The sequence below is a fragment of the Xenopus laevis genome, chromosome 8L (genome assembly GCF_017654675.1).
Source record: "Xenopus laevis strain J_2021 chromosome 8L, Xenopus_laevis_v10.1, whole genome shotgun sequence".
NCBI lineage: Eukaryota > Metazoa > Chordata > Amphibia > Anura > Pipidae > Xenopus > Xenopus laevis.
In genome coordinates, this window is record NC_054385.1 from 25,210,501 (window position 1) to 25,230,224 (window position 19,724).

The window sequence follows — 19,724 nt, forward strand, 5'->3', positions numbered from 1 at the left end:
TACCATCTTAAATTCTAAATGTCCTGTTGGCTGCTTTACTTACATTAATAGTTCTTTGATTGTGAAAATACATGTTCCTTTAAAATAAATATATTTACATGCATAGAGAACAGGGAAATGATGTTACTGAGAAGTCACTGTGTGCAAATGCCCCTGTTCTGTTGTTTGTACAGTGTGTGTTTGTGTGTGACTGTGTGATTACAGACCCCAGGGAATAATTAGTCTGTTCCATTAACATAAAAACAAACAGGAGGAGAGAGACAAAAAGAAGATAAAACTCAAAGGATGGAATTGATGAGCAAGGGTGAGAGCTGCCTACTGATACTGCCATGGAGACTGCACCTAGTGAAACTCCCAGTTACCAGAGTCCCTTCTCTTACAATCATCATAAATGCAGCTCAGACTCGTGCAGCATGTCGGCTATGGATAAAACAAAGCAGCATTTCAGCTGGTAAAAATTGCTGACTATTTAACCCAATTATAGTGGTCACTGCTTGTGTTTCAAACATTTTTAATTTGACAGCATTAGTGATACTTTTAAAAGAACAGAAGGTTATTTTGGTTGTTCCTGCTAAGTAAACAGTCTGTCCAGGATCTGTCCATCGGAGGCCTGCCTTAGGACCCGTTTGAGAAGACACCAGGAAAAGGTAAACATTAACATGGTAGAAATGCAGGTGGTAAGGTGGTCTGAAGTGCATATATGGGATGCATGGCAGATTGTTCTTTTTCTAAATACAGGTATGGGAATTGTTATCCAGAATGCTCTGGACCTAGGGTTTTCTGGATAAGGGATCTTTCCATAATTTGGATCTCCATAACTTATATGTAATAAAAATCATTTAAACATTAAATAAACTCAATAGGAGTGTTATGTCTCCAATATAAATTAATTATATCTTTGGATCAAAAAAGTAAAATCATTTTTAAATTATTTGATTATAATGAAAGATGTCCGTCCCATGATTCAGAGATTTCTGGATAATCTGATGACAAAGCAGATAATGTTTAAACAAATCTTTAAGAGGTGGGACAATACAAATGTTAAAACGCAAAAGGGTTTGACCATTTATTATATGATTCTAGGATGGTAAGTACTACCCCCAAAAAAATTATTGATATGAGGAACTTTTTGGTGGCAAAACCCTGCATAATAGTTGCTGTCTAGTTAATTGTGTTGTTTCAGTGCTACAACAGGATACAGAATAAGTTTTAGTTGTTTCCCAGCTACTCCCTATTTAATGTGATATCTACAAGAAAAATGATACCCTGTCCACATGTATATCAAAAAAATGGTTGTAAAACATTGGCTTTGTTACAACATAAACCAGAGCAAAACTTTAAACAGAATTACCTTAGTTAGGGCAGAGGTACATAAATTGGGATTCTTCTGTTTGGTAATATTTGTATTTAGATGATCCTGTAATCATTTTTAGTCACAATGAGAAATGTGAAATGATAAAATTGCTAGCATTGTTTCAGAAAATGATATGAATGGAAAATATAATATCATTTTTTTATTGCAAAATATATTATTTTAATATATAAGATATAAAGTGAAGGATTACTAATATCCAGACTAACAAGAATCAAGGTATTACACCATACATATAATCTTGGAGCCACTGGGGAACAGAGATGTGCTCACGACTGGAACACTGCTGCCCCTGGGACATGAATCCAATGCTGCATAAAACCATCTAACGGGTATAGCTCCACCAGTTCTCAATATAGGTAAAAGGAATTCTTTACGTCATCTAGTCTCTATAACATTAATTCATTTTTGTGATAATACAGTGCTGTCACTTTTCCAAAGCCCATATCTTGTGGATATTTGTGAATAACACGCTAAATGACACATTGTAGGGATAGCACCATTTGTGGTACATGGCTTTAATAATGGCATTAGAAATCATTGTCAGTGGGTATAGACGCAACCTGCTAGGGCAGTGCTGTCCAACTGATGACCCACGGGCCGAATGTAGCCCCCAACCCCCCTTGTGTGGACCCCCAAATGAAAATCATGCTGCTGTATCAACTGATCTTTATCAACATGTTTGCCATGATTAAACATCACATTTCCTTAGACAGTGGCATAAATAGATTTTACTGGGTCCCACAGCAAATTAATTTTATGGCTCCTAACATATCCAGAGGTTGACCTGTTTAACCAATATATGTTGAAATTACCTCCTGGGCCCCCCTGCAGCCACAGGGTCTGCTTCCTCTGTAGTTATGTCCCTGATCTTAGAAGGGTCTTAGAAAGGGGCATCGTAATCCTATTGTGAATGTGCATTCTGCTTTTCAACATTTTCTTTAATCCAGAAACTTGAAATTTTCAGGTGAGTGGTCTCATGGAGAATGACCGGTCAGATAAACACTCAGAAAAGCTCAACTCCCTCCCCAGTAACCCACCCACGTTTAGCTATCAAGATTCCAAGCGAAACAGAGATAGAATCTGCAGAGAACTGTGGTAGCAGGTGATTATACCCAGTGGGTTTGCTACTGATAGAGCTAGCTGACTTTCATAACAGCCATAATAACAAATATGTGTCTGTATCAATGTCAATGTTTGATCTTTTGCCCATCAGAGCACCGTCAGTGTGTGATGATACATCATCTGAACTGCAGAGAGTTATATCCCAGGATAATGGGGATGTTGTGTCCCATGCATCTTTCAGAGGAAGAGGGGCTTTGACCAGGTAAGAAGAAAGCACCACGTGATATATATATTTTATATCCAGGAAGAGTCACTACTGGATCCACTTTTAGAATCTTGCATTAATGACTTGGAGAAGAGCATTCAATGCAATGCATGTGTTTGGCAATGCCAACATTTTCAGGATGCAGATAAATGTAAAATTTCTGAAATTTTGCAGGCCCCTATCCTCCTTTAATAGGAATAAGTCAGGCTAATTCTTGATGGAGTAGGACCTAGAGGTTCTCATGGATAATAAACGTAGCTGTAGCAAGAAAAGCCAGTCAGCAACAACGAGGATCATCAAGTAGTACCTAAAAATCTATACAAGATAATTTCACTATAGATTCTTGGGTTCTACTGCATCCATGGCCTTGAAAATGTTCCCTAGTGAATTGTATGCACTTTCACCCCGTAGATTAATGTTCATCTGGGCATTCTTCTTAATTATTTGGTCAGTATGGTTGTGATGTCACAGACTTTTAAGGGCCTGTACACATGCCCCTTTCGTATCTTCATGAGGTCCACCACTGGGGACTGCAGGAACATATGCAGCCTATGTTTTTTGTTAGGACTGCACTCATTAAGACGTGTAAATGTCAAACTTGGGTGGAACACATCAATGAATCATGTAGGATTAACCGCAGTAGGATGCAGGAACACAGTGTGCAAGGGTCATTAAGCAGTTCGTCATTCGTCTGCCTTATGTCAGCTAGTCTCGATCCGCATTTAACTGTTCCGAAAGGGGGTAATGTTGTGTTGGTACCTTTGGGTGGAGTGTGCAGTTTGCCACCCATGCCTTGAGTGTCAAAGCTCCTTAGCGAAACTTTAAAATTGGTAAATGGAAAAATATGCACGGTGCAATATATTTTTCCTTTGGCAAAAATGTCCCTTTTGCATAAACTCAAAAGTATCCCCATCCTCCAGTTAAAAAAATGCTAAAAATTTCAAAGGTTACACTGAGTAGCATATTTTAACATAGTAAGTTAGATTGAAAAAAGACACAAGTCCATCAAGTTTAACATTGTGGGGGAATTATGGTAGCAGTGGGTAGGGGTCAGGCGAAACGGTTCCACAGATGAGACCGGATGCTCGGTTTGGCAACAAAGTTTTGCAGGCTCCTGCCTGTGGTTTATTTTCACCACGGGAAAACAAAGCATAAGTTCTGTGCATTAAGATGATATATCAATAAATCAAAGTCTCACCAGATTGAAGTTTTCAAAGAACACAAAACAAAATCCTCTCTGCCATCACAAGGCAGTCTTTCTCTGGAGTGTCAGTGTCACACACCCTTTCTCACAGCTTCTTCAAGGTTATTGAACTCCCTCAGCACACCCAGGCTCTCTATAAACAGTCCTACCTGTGGACTAATTGGCCAGAGTGTTTTCCAGCCATGCCCCAGGGTCCTAGCCTGTCTTACCCTGGAGATTTAAAGGAGCCATTACCTCAACCTGGGTGCTATATATCTGCCATAATATACAGTATTCCTGCTAGGACAAACGTCTTATATTCATTGATGTAATATACTACACTAAGGGGTAGAGTTTTTACTAAAACTCAAATTAATCTCAGTTTTTTATGAAAACAAAGATGACCAAACTCCCTTCCATGAATTGAACTCCTTTATTAATCATTTTTCTCAAAAAAAATCTGAGTAACAAAATGTTGCAACAAAATAAAGCGTCAATTCCATACTATTGATGTTCCAAAAACGCGATTATATGGAATTTTTGCTGTGAAAACTTGATTTTTCAGATTATCGGACAAAACCCCCCCCCCAAGTTTTTCTGATTATCCAGCGCAGATCACAATGGGGCTCATTTACTTAGCTCGAGTGAAGGAATAGAATAATAAAAACTTCGAATTTCGAATGGTTTTTTTGGCAACTTCGACCATCGAATGGGTTACTTCGACCTTTGAGTACGACTTCGACTCGAACGATTCGAACTAAAAATCTTTCGACTATTCGACCATTCGATAATCGAAGTACTGTCTCTTTAAAAAAAAAACACTTCGACCCCCTTGTTCGCCCCCTAAAACCTACCGAAGTCAATGTTAGCCTATGGGGAAGGTCCCCTTTTTTTGGTCAAAGAAAAATCGTTCGATCGATGGATTAAATCCTTCGAAACGAACGATTCGAAGGATTTAAACGTTCGATCAAAAGATTTTTCGTTTGATCGAACGAATTGAGGTAAATCCTTTGACTTCGATATTCAAAGTCGAAGGATTTAACTTCGACAGTCCAATATCGAGGGTTAATTAACCCTCGATAATCGACCATAAGTAAATTTGCCCCAATGTCAAGAAACAACTTCAAGGACGTCAGCCATTGACTTCTACAAGATTTTGATTAAAACTCTTTTTTAAAACTTTTTTCACATAAATTTTAATTTTCCCCTAAAAACCTCAACCAGAAAAAAACAAGGGCCCCTAAAAAAAAATGGGCCCCTAATACGTTTGCACTTAAAAAATCCCACCTTTAGGCAGGTCTTTAAAAACGTGCTATTATTTGCAGTGTAAATATTATCATTGTTAATAATATGTATTTGTAATATGCCAACATATTCTGTAGCAACTGTGCAATTAAGAATATTACATTTTATTATTATTTATTTACTTATTTCAGTCCTCAGCACTTAGGGTTACCACCTTTGCCCTTCTTGAAATCTGGACATCACATGTAGGGTTGGCGACATCAGGGGCGGATGACATTTAGTAGCAGGTGGATGCCATTTAGGGGGAGGTCAGTGATGTCATGGGGCAAGTGGGGATTGGTCCAGTCTAGAATCTATTGTGTCAGTGTCTTGTCTGGTTTCAGAAAATTGAACCAGAAGCAGATTTAAATCAGAATGTTTGAAAACTGGACTGTCAGGTTCAAAACCAGACAGGTGGCAACCACATCAGCACTTTGCTTAGGGTTTATAATAATGAATACTTTGTTATTCTCTAGCTTCCGAGTAACTGAGTAGCTTCAGAGTAACTGAGTATAATGGTGTACTCTTGCCTATCATATTGCTAATACTTATCAATTCCCAATTAGGTTAGTGCGTTTCGTGGTAGTTCTTCGGGACTGGGCCCACCGGAGTTTACATGACCAAGATCAAAGGCCAGACTCATTCCTTGACAGATTCCGAGGTCCTGAAATACAAACCAATGACAAACAACCTGCTAAGGATGGAAAAGAGCAAGACGCTGCAGACGACGGGAAGGAAAAAAATAAGTAAGAGCAAGAGACGAAGACAAAAATAAATACAGTTTAATGGTCTGTAAGCCTCTGTCAGGTATGGAATCTGTTATCTGGAAACCCGTTATCCGGAAAGCTCCAAATTACAGGAAGCCCATCTCCCATGGATTTCTTTATTATTATATAATTAAAAATGTTAAAAGTGATTTCCTTTTTCTCTGTAATAATAGAATAGTACCTTGTACTTGATGTCAGTTAACATATAACAAATCCTTACTTGAGGCAAAACAATCCTCTTGGGTTCAATAAATGTTTAAATGCTTTTCTTCGTAGACTTTAGGTATGGGGATACAAATTATGGAAAGATTCCTTATCCAGAAAACCCTAGGTTGTGAGCATTCTGGATAACAGGTCCCATACCTATAAAAGTTTTCCAGTACTTTATATAATAAAAACTTTTATATAATAACTCAGGCAACTTTTAAGAAAGAACCTAAAGATTTAACAAAAGTTTTGTCTCTATACTTAGATTACTGCACATGTCTGGCTGTATGATTGCCAAGGTACCCCAACCCATTGCAGGCTTTGTTCTAGCCATTCACTCCCATGCACCAAAATAAAAGGTTGGTGCTCACTGCTGGGATATCACTTATCAATCATATGTGAAAAATGTAAGTCATATTTAGACATACCATTTAAGCCATATGCCTCAGCCTACCCTGAGAATAGCAAAGTAACCCCCAGAACATTATTAAACATCTTAGGGCCCCCTAACAACAATTTCCAAATGCTAACAACCCCCAGAACAAACCCCCACTAAACTCATCTCCCACAGGCAGAGTATGGCACATATTATGCTCCCTGTGTGTGTGCCATACACACAGGGAGCATAGGGCAGGCAGAGCATGGCACATACACAGGAAGCATAGGGCAGGCAGAGTATGGCACACACAGGGAGCATAGGGTAGACAGAGTATGGCACACACAGGGAGCATAGGGCAGGTAGATTATGGAGCACACACAGGGAGCATAGGGCAGGCAGAGTATGTTACACACACAGGGAGCATAGGACAGGATGAATACAGCATACACATGGAGCATACGGGAGTAGAATATGGCCCACACAGAGAGACAGTATGGTGCACACAGAGCAGGCAGAGTAGGGCAGGCAGAGTATGGCACAGGTAAGCAGAGTATGGTGCACATAGGGCAGGCAGAGTAGGGCAGGCAGAGTATGGCACACAGGCAGGCCAGGAGACAGTGGAACCTAACAGAACCACACAAATAACTGAATAGTAAGAACATATGTACTGCACTATGTACAGTGACACAATGCCTATAGTCTATATGACATGTGAACAATGTGGGCACTTATAGTATGGGTCTGTGGTGTGCAAAATACAGAAGGGTTGCAAGTGTGATCAATACAGGCGGAATTACAGATGTGAACAATTCAGGGGGTATTACAAGTGTGTAAAATGCAGGTGATTATAGTTTGAATTTGGGGTGTGAACAATGCAGTTAATCTTAGTTCTGATACCTTTTAAATTTACAGATAAACGTAGAATGACCTTGCACACTAACCAAACACAAAAAGGCAGGTGGTAAAGGGAACTCCATTGACAAAGGTGTTTTTGCTAAAATGTATGCTTTCATACTTGTATGCTGTTTATTGCTGGGTGGTATGTATTTTATGACCTTGATGAACATTGTCATTATGTACTGACACATATATAGTTATGTTTGTTACATATAAATGATAAAGAATTTTAAATTGCAGTACAACCTGTCTTTTTGTGCTTGATTAGTGTGCAAGATCATTCTGTGTTTATCTGTGTGATTTGAATTCTGTAATTTTTGTTTTGACTAATTAGATTTTAACACCTTAAGTAGAAATTTGTAAAACAATTTATATGGGTAAGCTTTTCTAGCCCAGAGTGCACTTCATTATCTTTGACATTTTAAACTTAAACAAGGTAAGCAATCAAAACAGCCAGATTATGTGGGGTCCATACAATGGGAGGGTGGGTGTCACGGGTCGCAGTTGGACAGCACTGGCTGTTAATAAAGGCTACTCAAAAACACACTTTTTAAAACATAGTTTGTTTTTGGGAAAGCCTACATAGCTGTATGAAAAACTAGCAATAGTGATTGATTTGTTGAACAGGCATAGCAGGAAAGAGTGTTTTTTTAGAACCTAAACACATACTGATTTATGTGCAGCCATGTATCATGCATCTAAATTAATTGTTAATTAGCCATGCAGGCTGTGTATTCCATATGTGTTCAATTTTAAAGGGGTGAGGCAACCCTAGATGTATTAGGCTTTGGTGCACTGTGAAGTAATTTAGAAAAAAAGGTGCAAATTTTACACCAGGTCTGGTATTAATTGCGACCATTGCAATCAGCTATGATTTTTGCCTGGTAATTGGATATAATTTTGTAACTATACCTGGTGCTATGTTTATGACATTTCCCTATATATGGCTTGATTTCCATGTTACAATCAAATTCATAATTTAGGTGCAGGCCCGGATTTCGGGCTTGGGAGCCCCTAGGATGCTCGGTCCCACAACCTTGCATCTGCACGAATGCACCCCGCCCCCTGTGCATGCACCAGAGCACAGGGGATTATGAGTATAGGAGTATGCATCATTAGTGCTCCTTGAATTGTGACTCGGCAAATGCCGCCCCTAAAATCTTGCCACCCTAAGACCAGGCCTTTGTGACCTTGCCACAAATTTGGGCCTGTTTAAGTGCTAGTTGCAAGTGCATGATCAATCAATAACCATCAGTGAGAAGCAACCTGAGTCAGTGGAGCATTTAACCAGGGAATCCTTAGTACTGATCTGAGCTTTATCCAAACACTTGGATAGTACAACAATGGACAAATTTGGGTGACAAAATGGTTATTCACAGACAATGGAAATATTGTCGATTGCACTTAAACCTGCATTAGGGTGGTATTTAGCCAAATCTTTTGGGGTTGGTTCCATTCAAAAAAAGTATAGATTCAGGGGATCACTCCTTCAGGGGATCAACTGCTATAATGAACATTATATAAATACCTGGTACACCATAGCCCTAAAAGGGGAATAGCATCAAGGTTGAGTTGTGAACAAGCTCAGTGTAACAATTTGCCTAATGAACATCTTTCTAGATACATTGCTGTTCATTAATTTAACACAAATAAATAAGATGAATTCACTCGCCATTTGTTTGCCTTCTGTTTGCTTCTAGGAGGAATATCTGGGAGCTTTTTGTAGTGGATCCATCAGGGAAGTGGTACTATCGTTGGTTACTTGTCATAATGCTTCCTGTGCTGTACAACTGGTTCCTGCTGGTCGTCAGGTCAGTCTGTATTGTAATGGCATGAATTGACGTCCTTGACAATACTTGATTTAGCAAATACATAGATAATAATGTACCCCCTGTTATAAAATATAAGGATTTCACCAAGGATTTCCATAACCACATAAAGGCATGAAGCTGAATGCAGAATGCTGTACAGTTCATGGCACTCTAATGTGACTTCTAATTTCCTCCTATTTTATCTATAGAAATAAGTCAAATCAACTGGACTTGCTGTGTTTTTTCCTTGAAGATGTTTCACCAGTCATCCAACTGGCTTTCTCAATTCTGAATATCCTCCTATTTTATAACAGGGGGTACATTATTTATTATAATACAAAAGTTTAAACAAAATTGTATCAGTAAGCACTGATTATAACTGATGACATCACCAAGCACAATTAGGATATAATTTATAGGATATTCATGACTTGAGTATGCATGGTCGTCAACCTCATTGACAGTAGTTGCTAAAGGAAGTCGCACTCACAGGATTGTATGTGAGAAAATGAAAGTAATTTATTATCAACGCCCTCAGAGGTGTATCTTTTATGGATTGGCAGTTCTGTAGTCACTAGTCTTAACCATGTAGTGACTCGAGTTAACATTAATAACTTATGACATACTACTATATCCAATCCTGGCATATCGTTGTGTCCATTGAAACGTTTTTTCTATCCTCTACCTTTAACTCCCCCATACGATACTCACGTTTTACTAACCCACAGGTCGGTTATTTATACCTATACTTTGGGTGTCTCTCTGCTTGATCCTGTTTTTTCTACTTTAATCTGTCTTTTGTGGCCTCCTGAGCGATCTAGTACATGTGCCCCTAAATCTATTAACTTGCATAAGTTTGCACACAGGTGTCTTAAGCAATCGGATTCCTTAGCACATTTATTAATTTTTTAAAAAAACTTTAAATAAACATTTTTTATCTTGATTAATTTTCCCACATCTAAAGGGTACAATTTGGGAACAACCTGTTGCCTGATGGTCCCCCTGCATGCTCAGGGGGTTCCCAGTGGCACTTGATTTAACCAGTACCTGGGGGATACAGTATATGCACGATTTTTTAGTACCCTCTCGCCCCATGGTCTTGTCCATAGCGATGCACATAACTGAGCGCAGCCAAATCAGGGCAGGGCGGAGTACCCCTTATAACAGCTGGCGGAACTGGCAAACCAGTTCCGGTGCACAAAGCACCTGGTGTATGACTCGACTGCCCAAGCAGGTAACCACCTACATTACTTCTTCTGCTGATTTCACAGCACCATACCGCTTATTTTCTCTCTACATTTATTGTACAATCCAGCACCTGGCTAGCCATTACGGGCAATTGCAGATTTTTATTTTACTTTATAAGGTAAGGTCTCCTCACTTGGATGTTTATTATTGATGCTAGTTGTGTGCACACCTTCCTCTTTAGCGGCTATGATCACAGCATACTGCTACATTTTTATATAAAGAACAAAATGCCAGCACCCCATACCATGTAAGAATACAAGTTTTTTCTACAAACACAAGACCCTTGGTGCTGCCTTTTGTTCTTTTTTATATGAATTTGGATCCGTGCACAGGGGCAACAATTTTTTTGGAGAGAGGTGCAACGCTAATCTGGGCTATCAGACCATAAGGAGTTAAAGTGTCCAGCTACTGGAAGCTTTCCCTTTTGAGTGTAGTAGAACTACAAAACACAGGCTACTGTATACAAAAATAGATAAATTGGACGCCAGGAGGTTCTTGATAAAATAACAGATGGTAGTTTATTGTACAAAGACAATTGACCACAGGTTTTACTCACGCAAGAGTTCAGGAGATAGCAGATGATATTGAGTCAGACAGTTCACAAGATACAGCAGGATGGTTATCATTCCCATAAGTCTCAACGTTCAAGGAGTACATCAATTCCTACAAGACGGAAGTCACCTCAGTGGGGATCGGGATCAATCACTGTAGAAATCAGGCAGTCCTCTGCTAACCTAGTTCCCTATCACTGAGATCCCTCCACTAAAGGCAACAACAAGGGAAGCCTTGTAGGAAGCTACTTCCATCTATCAATCCTTGATGGAGCGACAACTGCTCATGCTGCTAAGTACTATCTGCCTTACTCTCCTAGAGAGTCTATTACCACAACTTCCCTAGACTAGCTATTCCTCTTTCACAGGGTTGCCTGGTCTCCAACTTATTCTCCAAAGGTGCTGTCCCTCTGGGGCTAAAGGCTTCACTGGGCCTTGGTGATCCCAGGCTCAATGGGAACACCCAGCTTCAAGGACATCAGGAGCCAAAGAGAGAGTCCCTCACCCCTTACACACATTATATAGAAGTGCGGCAGGGAGGGGTCACTACACTCTTGGCCAATAGCTTTTGGTGTAATACAAGAACTGTTACAAGGGCTTATGCCCAATAACAAAAGATATAAGAAGAGTATAAGAAAGGTAGGGAATTAACTCTATAGGGGCATAGCAATCCTATATATACACCCTGGGACATGGAATTGTGATATATATATATTGGTTCTTTTGCTGTTAAGTTGGTGTTGGGAAAGCCACACAACTGTAGTTAGGCTGCCAACTGTGTTTAGCCAGTGCTCTAGTGCAAGGGTTTATTTTTACTTTTTTTTCTTTTGTGTGCTTTATCCTTTATTGTTTTTGTGGTCCCACCAATATAATGCATAATGCATTTCAATGATTTTACATTTTCTCGGATTTTACAACTTGTTTTTCTTGTCCCATAAATAATGTAAAATAAAGGTTCAACTGGATGATGCTCATGAGAGTATAGTAAAGTTTGTGTCAGAAAGTAAAGTTTACACAGTACCACAGTGGTGATTATATGACTTATGTGACATTCATGCAAACAGCCCTGGCCTGTTGCTTTTCCCAGAACAGTGCCAAAATTGTTTACAAGAAAAAACACAGGGCTAACTAAAGGGAACATTAGGGTTTGATTTCACTGGTAACATTGTTCAGATTAAGGGCTGATTAGGGGAATAGCTATAAATGTTCTGATTCTTAGATTATGAATATGGGGGGCTGCTGTGTAAAAGTGGGGTGCGTAAAAAATGGTGTAAAATCTGAGAAAATGTGTTGTACATATATTGGTGAAATTACAAAAAAACATTGTAACATGAGGGAAAGTTTAAAAGGGTGGTTGACCGTTAAGTTAACTTTTAGTATGTTATAGAATGGCAACTTTTTAATTGGTGTTCATTATTATTTTTTTTATAGTTTCTGAAACATTTGCCTTCTTCAAATGGGGGTCACTGACCCCTTCTGAAAACAAATGCTCTGTAAGGCTACATGTTTATTCTTAACTATTGGTAGCTACTTTGTATTCATCTTTCTATTTGCATCCTCTCATGATATTCAATTCTCTTATTCAACTCTGTGCATGGTTGCTAGGGTAATTTGGACCCTAGCAACCAGATTGCTGAGATTACAAACTGTAGAGCTGCTGTAGAGTTGCTATGGGTAACTGTCCTATTGATTAGTCTTTATTTGACAGAGTAAGAATAAAAACAGGCAACACTAGACAAATCTGTTTGTCCTGTTCATAGGCTTCACAAATTAGCAGGACTTCTCTGTGAACAATGACCTTCTATTCCATGTCGAATACTACAGAGAGTAGAGTTATAGAAGAGATCAAAGCCAGTTGTGCTTCAGTGCCATATTTCTCTCTATCAGGGGCACATTGTACTTGAAAATTTATGCAAATAAATCAACTTTAATGTCAGGCCATGAATATGTATTGAAATTGTTAGCACTCAGAATAGGAGGACATATCTGCTTTTGTACAGTGCAGTACACATTGCCTGATCTTTCTCACTTGAATCATAATTAAATGTAAAATGCACCATAATAATGAGTTCCATATACAGGTATGGGACCTGTTATCCAGAATGCTTGGGAACTGGAGTTTTCCTGATAGGGGGTTTTTCTTTAATTTGTATCACTTTACCTTGATATAGGCGATGTGGATATAGGGTGTAGTGCAACTGTAACTGTATTCAGGGTGCAAATAATTGGGCGCCAGTGGTTCTTATAACTTAACCATAGAACAGATTTATTGGACATATACAATCCTCAGTGGAGTGTACATCAAAGAGAACATGCAGGATCATACATCAAATTGGATAGGCAATACTCACAGCACCTTTGGGCAATATAAGTTCCCTCTGGAACGAGAACAATGTATGCAGCCTTGAGGAGGTACACCCAGCTTTCAGCCTTTTCCCTAAGTGGAACCTGAGGGGAAACTCTACCCTAGGTCTGTAAACTTAGTCACTACTTCTGGGCAATTAGTACCCGGGATCTTAATCCCACTCACAATCCTCGGAGGAGCCTCAAGCTGCTCAGCTAAATATCCTGACTCTGTCACTCCTAGAGTGACCTATAAAGGTGAGTAGCCTATCCTTACTAGACCTGACCTGTCTAGGTTCCACTCGAGCTCTGCCTGCCTGCTCAGGCTAGAGCCAGCACAAGATGGACACTGAAAGCATGGCTTCAGTGGCTACTCTAGCACAGTGCCATCTACTGGTCACTGTGGGAAACAACAAAGGGCATAGCCTAAAGCAGGAATAGGAAACAGTTACTCCTCCTAACTGTATTTTAGGACCCAGTTAGGTGTCTATAACACTAGGGAAACTGCCTGCTAAACAATACTGGGGATGGCTATTTTACACATCCAAAAAAATGTAATTTTTATTTGAAAAAAAAAACTTAAATTCAAAATTCAGCATCTCAGACCTGCCAAGGTTGTATATACTGTATGTCAATGGGAGAAGTCCCTAAGACATCCTGATCTGTGCTGGGTTTTGTGCAATAACCTGAAAATTTAGTGGTTTTAGGTCAAAAATTCATTAGGTGGAAAATCTGAAAATGTTTCATGATTTTTTCGAGTTTTTTCCCGCACAGGACATTTTCGGTGGGAATTTTTTTTTTAAATAAGTGGAAAAAATGTATGTGGATTTGGTCAGATTTTTTACCGAAAATTATCAGAAATTTTTGGATTTCGATAAATAAGGTACTACATATAACAGTTACAAAAAGGGGGGTTTTGGGTGCACTCCTAAAGCTAAGTTAAAATTTGTTTAAGTACAATGGAAGTGCTACTGACTTTGCCAATTAATCAGTGCACATTCCCTGGTCCCCTGTCTTAGGGCTCTTACTGACGAGCGTTTTACCTGCGCTCCCCTGCGTTCCGTTTTTCTGCGTTCAGCCGCAGGGGAGCGCAGGAATAGATGCATTACATTTTTTCCAATGGGGCTGTACTCACACAGGCGCGTGTAGGCGCCGAACGCAGGTTGAGACGCAACATGTTGCATTTTTCCTACACGCCTACACGCGCCTGTGTGAGTACAGCCCCATTGAAAAAAATGTAATGCGTCTATTCCTGTGCTCTCCTGCGGCTGACTGCAGGGGAGTGCAGAGAGCCCTTAGTAATTCAGTGTATATGCAGGTGTATGTGTTTACAAAAACTACATAGAACAGTGCCATCTGCAAAAAAAAATTAAGAAAATGGACAGAACATGCCTATATTTGGCTTCTTAATCTCTTCTAATCTCAATGCTTTCCTTTCACCTATCACATGTTATATGTTTACTCACACCTTTCAACCATTTCATCAGGGCTTGCTTCGATGATCTACAAACAAGTTATACTGCTGTCTGGCTCACATTAGATTACATCTGTGATGTCATATACCTTGCTGACATCCTTGTCCGTTTCCGAACAGGTAACTTCATCCTATACAAAGGATGTGTGCAAATGGTGAAATTCGAACAAAATCTTAATTCTCAAACAAATACATCTTTTTTTTTTATAAAAAAAAGTTTTACTCCCTTTAAGAGAGCATTATGAAAAAAAGTTTTACTCCCTTTAAGAGAGCATTACATTTATTTAAGGACAGTAGAGTTTTAGCTAGTATTTTGTTCACAGAAACACTACATAGTAACATAGTAAGTTAAGATGAAAAAAGACACACGTCCATCAAGTTCAACCTTTTTACTTTTTTTAACCTGCCTAACTGCCATCAAAAAATTTTTCTGCAAACTGCATTGTATATCATATTATAATATTTACTACTATTATAATTATAATTAGCCTTTATTTATATCATAGCATATTCCACAGAGCAGTGATTACACACCATTCATATTGGTCCCTGCCCCAGTGGAGCTTACAATCTAAGGTCCCTCCTGACAGGAGTGACCCTGACAGAGATTGTGCATGATTCATATCAGTCCCTGTCCCAGTGGAGCTTACAATCTAAGGTTCCTATCACAATTGAAAGGAATCACAATCATGAAACAGTTTACAGAGATTTTATGATTCACTGGAGTCCCTGCCCCCAGTGGAGCTAATTTAGGTCAGACACTATGGTCAATTTTATCAGGTGCCAATTAACCTGATTTTTGAGGCTGATCTATTAATTTTTGAAATAAAATGCAATAAAGCTTGAGCATTTGTTTTTTTTTTTATGCAGTCGTATTTTTTTTTCTCGAATGCTAGCTTAGTGTCATGAAAATCAAATTGTTCCATTCATTTTTAGTGAGGCTGAAAATCTTAAATTATTTAACAAAGTCGAAAAATAAAGTAATTTCAGACAATTTTCTCTGACTTCTTTACAAACTTGGCAGCTTACTTGCCAAGTTTATCTAGTTCTTTTTTTCTTTAATAGATTCTGACTATTCGAGATTTCAGAAAATACTTGCGTAAATAGTTGCATTTGTGTTTTTTGACACAATTTTGCAGCTCTGTTTTTTTATAAATCTGCTCTTGTGTTTTTAAACTGGGGGAGGTAACTGGAGTACCCAGATGAAGCCCAAGGCAATCATGGAGTGAACAGCCAAACTCCTTGCAGTACATATGTAATATTAAGTGAGATAGAAAAAGAATTACAGCATTTAATAGCATATGTTTTTGCAATTTTGGACTGTGGGGATATAAAGCAATATTAGCTAGATTTAGATTTACAGAGAGCTGCAATCTGAAAGAAGTAGATAGGTACAAGTACAATCTATTATAAATATGAAGATAGGAAATTGTCTATAAGGTTTTTGGAATTTCCATTTCTGAAATGTATGTGTATAATAACATTTTTAATTCTTATATTATACCTTTGCCATTACTTTTTAGGTTTCCTGGAACAGGGTCTCCTAGTTAGAGACCCAAAGACTCTAAGCAATAATTATACTCGCACCCTGCAGTTCAAATTAGATATTATGTCCATACTACCAACTGACTTAGGTTACTTTGCTGTTGGCATCCACCGGCCAGAGCTGCGGTTTAATCGTCTAATGCGCTTCCCTCGAATGTTTGAGTGCTTTGATCAGACAGAGACCAGAACCAGTTATCCTAACATGTTCCGGATCTTCAACCTAGTCCTCTATATTCTTCTTATCATACACTGGAATGGCTGCATATATTATGCATTTTCAAAGGCAGTTGGATTTGGAGCTGACTCCTGGGTTTACCCCAATATAACTGATCCCAATTTTGGTTATCTTGCTCGTGAGTATGTCTACTGCCTTTACTGGTCCACACTGACTCTTACCACCATCGGGGACACACCAAAACCTGAAACAGATACTGAGTATCTCTTTGTCATCTTTGATTTTCTAGTTGGCGTTCTTATTTTTGCCACTATTGTAGGAAACGTTGGGTCTATGATCTCGAATATGAATGCCACAAGGACTGATTTTCAAGCTAAAATTGATGCTATTAAGCACTACATGCAGTTCCGTCATGTCAGTAAAGATTTAGAGGCAAAGGTTATACTTTGGTTCGATTACTTGTGGACAAATAAAAAGACTGTGGATGAAAAGGAAGTTCTAAAGAACCTTCCAGACAAGCTAAGAGCAGAAATTGCAATAAATGTCCATTTGGAGACACTAAAGAAGGTAAGTTTTTCTTTACACTTTTCCATGAACCACTGCTAAAATTTTCCCCTAAGCATTTTTTGTTATTTCTCTTTCTTCCAATATATATTTAAATAGTAATTTTCATATTTGGTCCAAGTAACTGCTTACAAAATTACCAGTATGAAGATATTTAGCCTGTATTCTGAACTTGTCCATCCTCTAATTTTGTTTCATGTTCTATCTCTCCCTGGATGATCATGTCTGATTCTTTAGGTTCGGATATTCCAGAACTGTGAAGCTGGCCTTTTGGTGGAGTTAGTTTTAAAGCTACGACCTCAAGTCTTTAGCCCTGGAGACTATATCTGCCGGAAAGGGGACATTGGCCGTGAGATGTACATCATCAAGGAAGGAAAGCTAGCTGTAGTGGGAGAGGATGGTGTTACTCAATATGCTGTTTTGACTTCAGGAAGTTGTTTTGGAGAGATCAGTATCCTCAATATTGAAGGAAGTAAAATGGGAAACAGAAGAACAGCCAGTATACGTAGCCTTGGCTATTCTGATCTATTTTGCCTTTCCAAGGACGATCTCATGGAGGCTTTGGTGGAGTACCCTGATGCCAAAAAAATTCTAGAGGAGAGGGGCAGGGAAATCCTGATTAAAGAGGGTTTACTTGATGAGACAAAGGAGAAAATTTCTGTGAAAGGAAAATCAGCTGAGGAGAGGCTGGAGCTTGTTGAGTCCAACCTAGATTTATTGCACACCCGCTTTTCTCGATTGCTAAGAGAGTACAGTAATGCACAGCAGACTCTCAAACAGAGGGTCACTCTTTTAGAATCAAAGCTAAGAGATATGCATGGAAGTGAGATCTCATCAGATGGGCAGGATAGTGCAGATTAGGGAAAATGTTAAGAGATGTTAATTGAAACAGTCAGTTGCCTTTAACATTACAATATAACCCTCTATACCAGTGCTGCCCAACTTCTGTGGTACCAAGGCCTACATGATGGGGGGCCGATAAAGAAAGCCAGTGTTAACTACTCCCTGTTTTAAACCACACCCATTTTAAACCACAGCATGTTACCACAAGACCATGTCCACATTAATTGTGGTAGAACACCAAAAAAACCAAATGGTTGGTACTCACTGCAGGGATATCACTTATCACTCATTTGTGAAAAAAGTTGTCATATTAAGACATACCCTTAAATCCATATGCCTCATCCTCCCCTATAGATAACACAGCACCCCCCCCAGCACATGATTAAGCACCTTAGGGGCCCCTAACAACAATTTCCTAATGCTAACAAACCCCCAGAACAAACCCCTACCAGGCTTATGTTCTACAGGCAGAGCAGAGCACACATATTATTGCCACAGAGTATGGCATACACAGGAAGCATAGGGAAGGCAGGATATTGCACACATAGGGAACATGGGGCAGGCAGAGTATGACACACACAGGGATCATAGGACAGGCAGAGTACGGCACACAGGGAGCATAGGGCAGGCAGAGTATGGTACATCCAGGGAGCATAGGGCAGCCAGAGTATGGCACACCCAGGGAGCATGGGGCAGGCAGAGTATGGCACACCCAGGGAGCCTAGGGCAGACCGAGTATGGAACACCCAGGGAGCATAGGGCAGGCAGTGTATGGCACACACAGGGAGCATGGGGCAGGCAGAGTATGGCACACAGAGGAAGCATGGGGCATGCAGAGTATGGCACACACAGGGAGCATGGGCAGGCAGAGTATGGCACACACAGGGAGCATGGTGCAGGCAGAGTATGGCACAGCACACACAGGGAGCATGGGGCAGGCAGAGAATGGAATGATTTTAGATTCCTACCGCACACCTCCAATTCACCAATCCTGCAGTAGTGGTGCGTCCTTCCGTTGACCCGGCCGGGCCACCCAAACAACGTGTATTTTTGAAGAAAACGGATCCGCACACACAGATTGTTGCAGTCGGGGAGTATCCCCTTTTATTTGCCACCAAACATTCAACGTTTCGGGGGGGCACACCCTCCCTTCATCAGGATACATTTTTTGTGCAGTGACCCTTTTTTAAATCCAACTTCCCCCACCTTCTTTTCCCATGATGCCATTTACCAAGCAATTAACCCTTCAGTGCAATAAATAAATAAATAAATACATTACCATTCATATTCAATTCTATTTTGAAATAACAATTGACATCATGTTGTCATATATATTACAGTGTCCATGTGCAATTCTTATTAAAACAATAAATACTGTGTAAATATATGGTGTATAGTTAAAATTCATTATTACATAATAAGATCCATTAGGTTATACATAGATTTTACTACCTTACTGTCTTTGGGATTTCTAGTTACCCTTTAACACTCTATGTTATCACTGAAGTTGTTATCTGTAAAAAAATATAAAAACATGTAAGAAGATTAAAAAGTTATCTTTCACAAGAAACACGTATAACTGAAATTTTCATTCAGGCCTTTCGGTGCAAGTGTTTTTAACTGCCATATCCAAAAGGCCTCACGTCTCAATAAAGCCCTTTGATCTGTCTCTCCTTCCTGCCTATGTACTACCTCCAGTATTTGCCACCTAAGTTGTGAAATGTTGTGTTTTGTCTCAAAAAAATGCTTCG

General features: G+C 39.3%; 1 protein-coding gene across 1 annotated transcript; it reads left to right on the top strand.

Annotated features, from left to right (window-relative positions):
- Positions 1–359: 359 nt before the first annotated feature.
- LOC108698879 (cyclic nucleotide-gated olfactory channel-like) lies at positions 360–18,003 on the top strand. The gene is given in 8 exon segments (XM_018230725.2): positions 360–647; positions 2,340–2,477; positions 2,589–2,699; positions 5,736–5,915; positions 9,120–9,230; positions 14,860–14,966; positions 16,370–17,133; positions 17,368–18,003. Coding segments are annotated over 7 exon segments (2,028 nt in total). The 5' UTR covers positions 360–647; positions 2,340–2,358.
- The last annotated feature ends 1,721 nt before the right edge of the window (positions 18,004–19,724 follow it).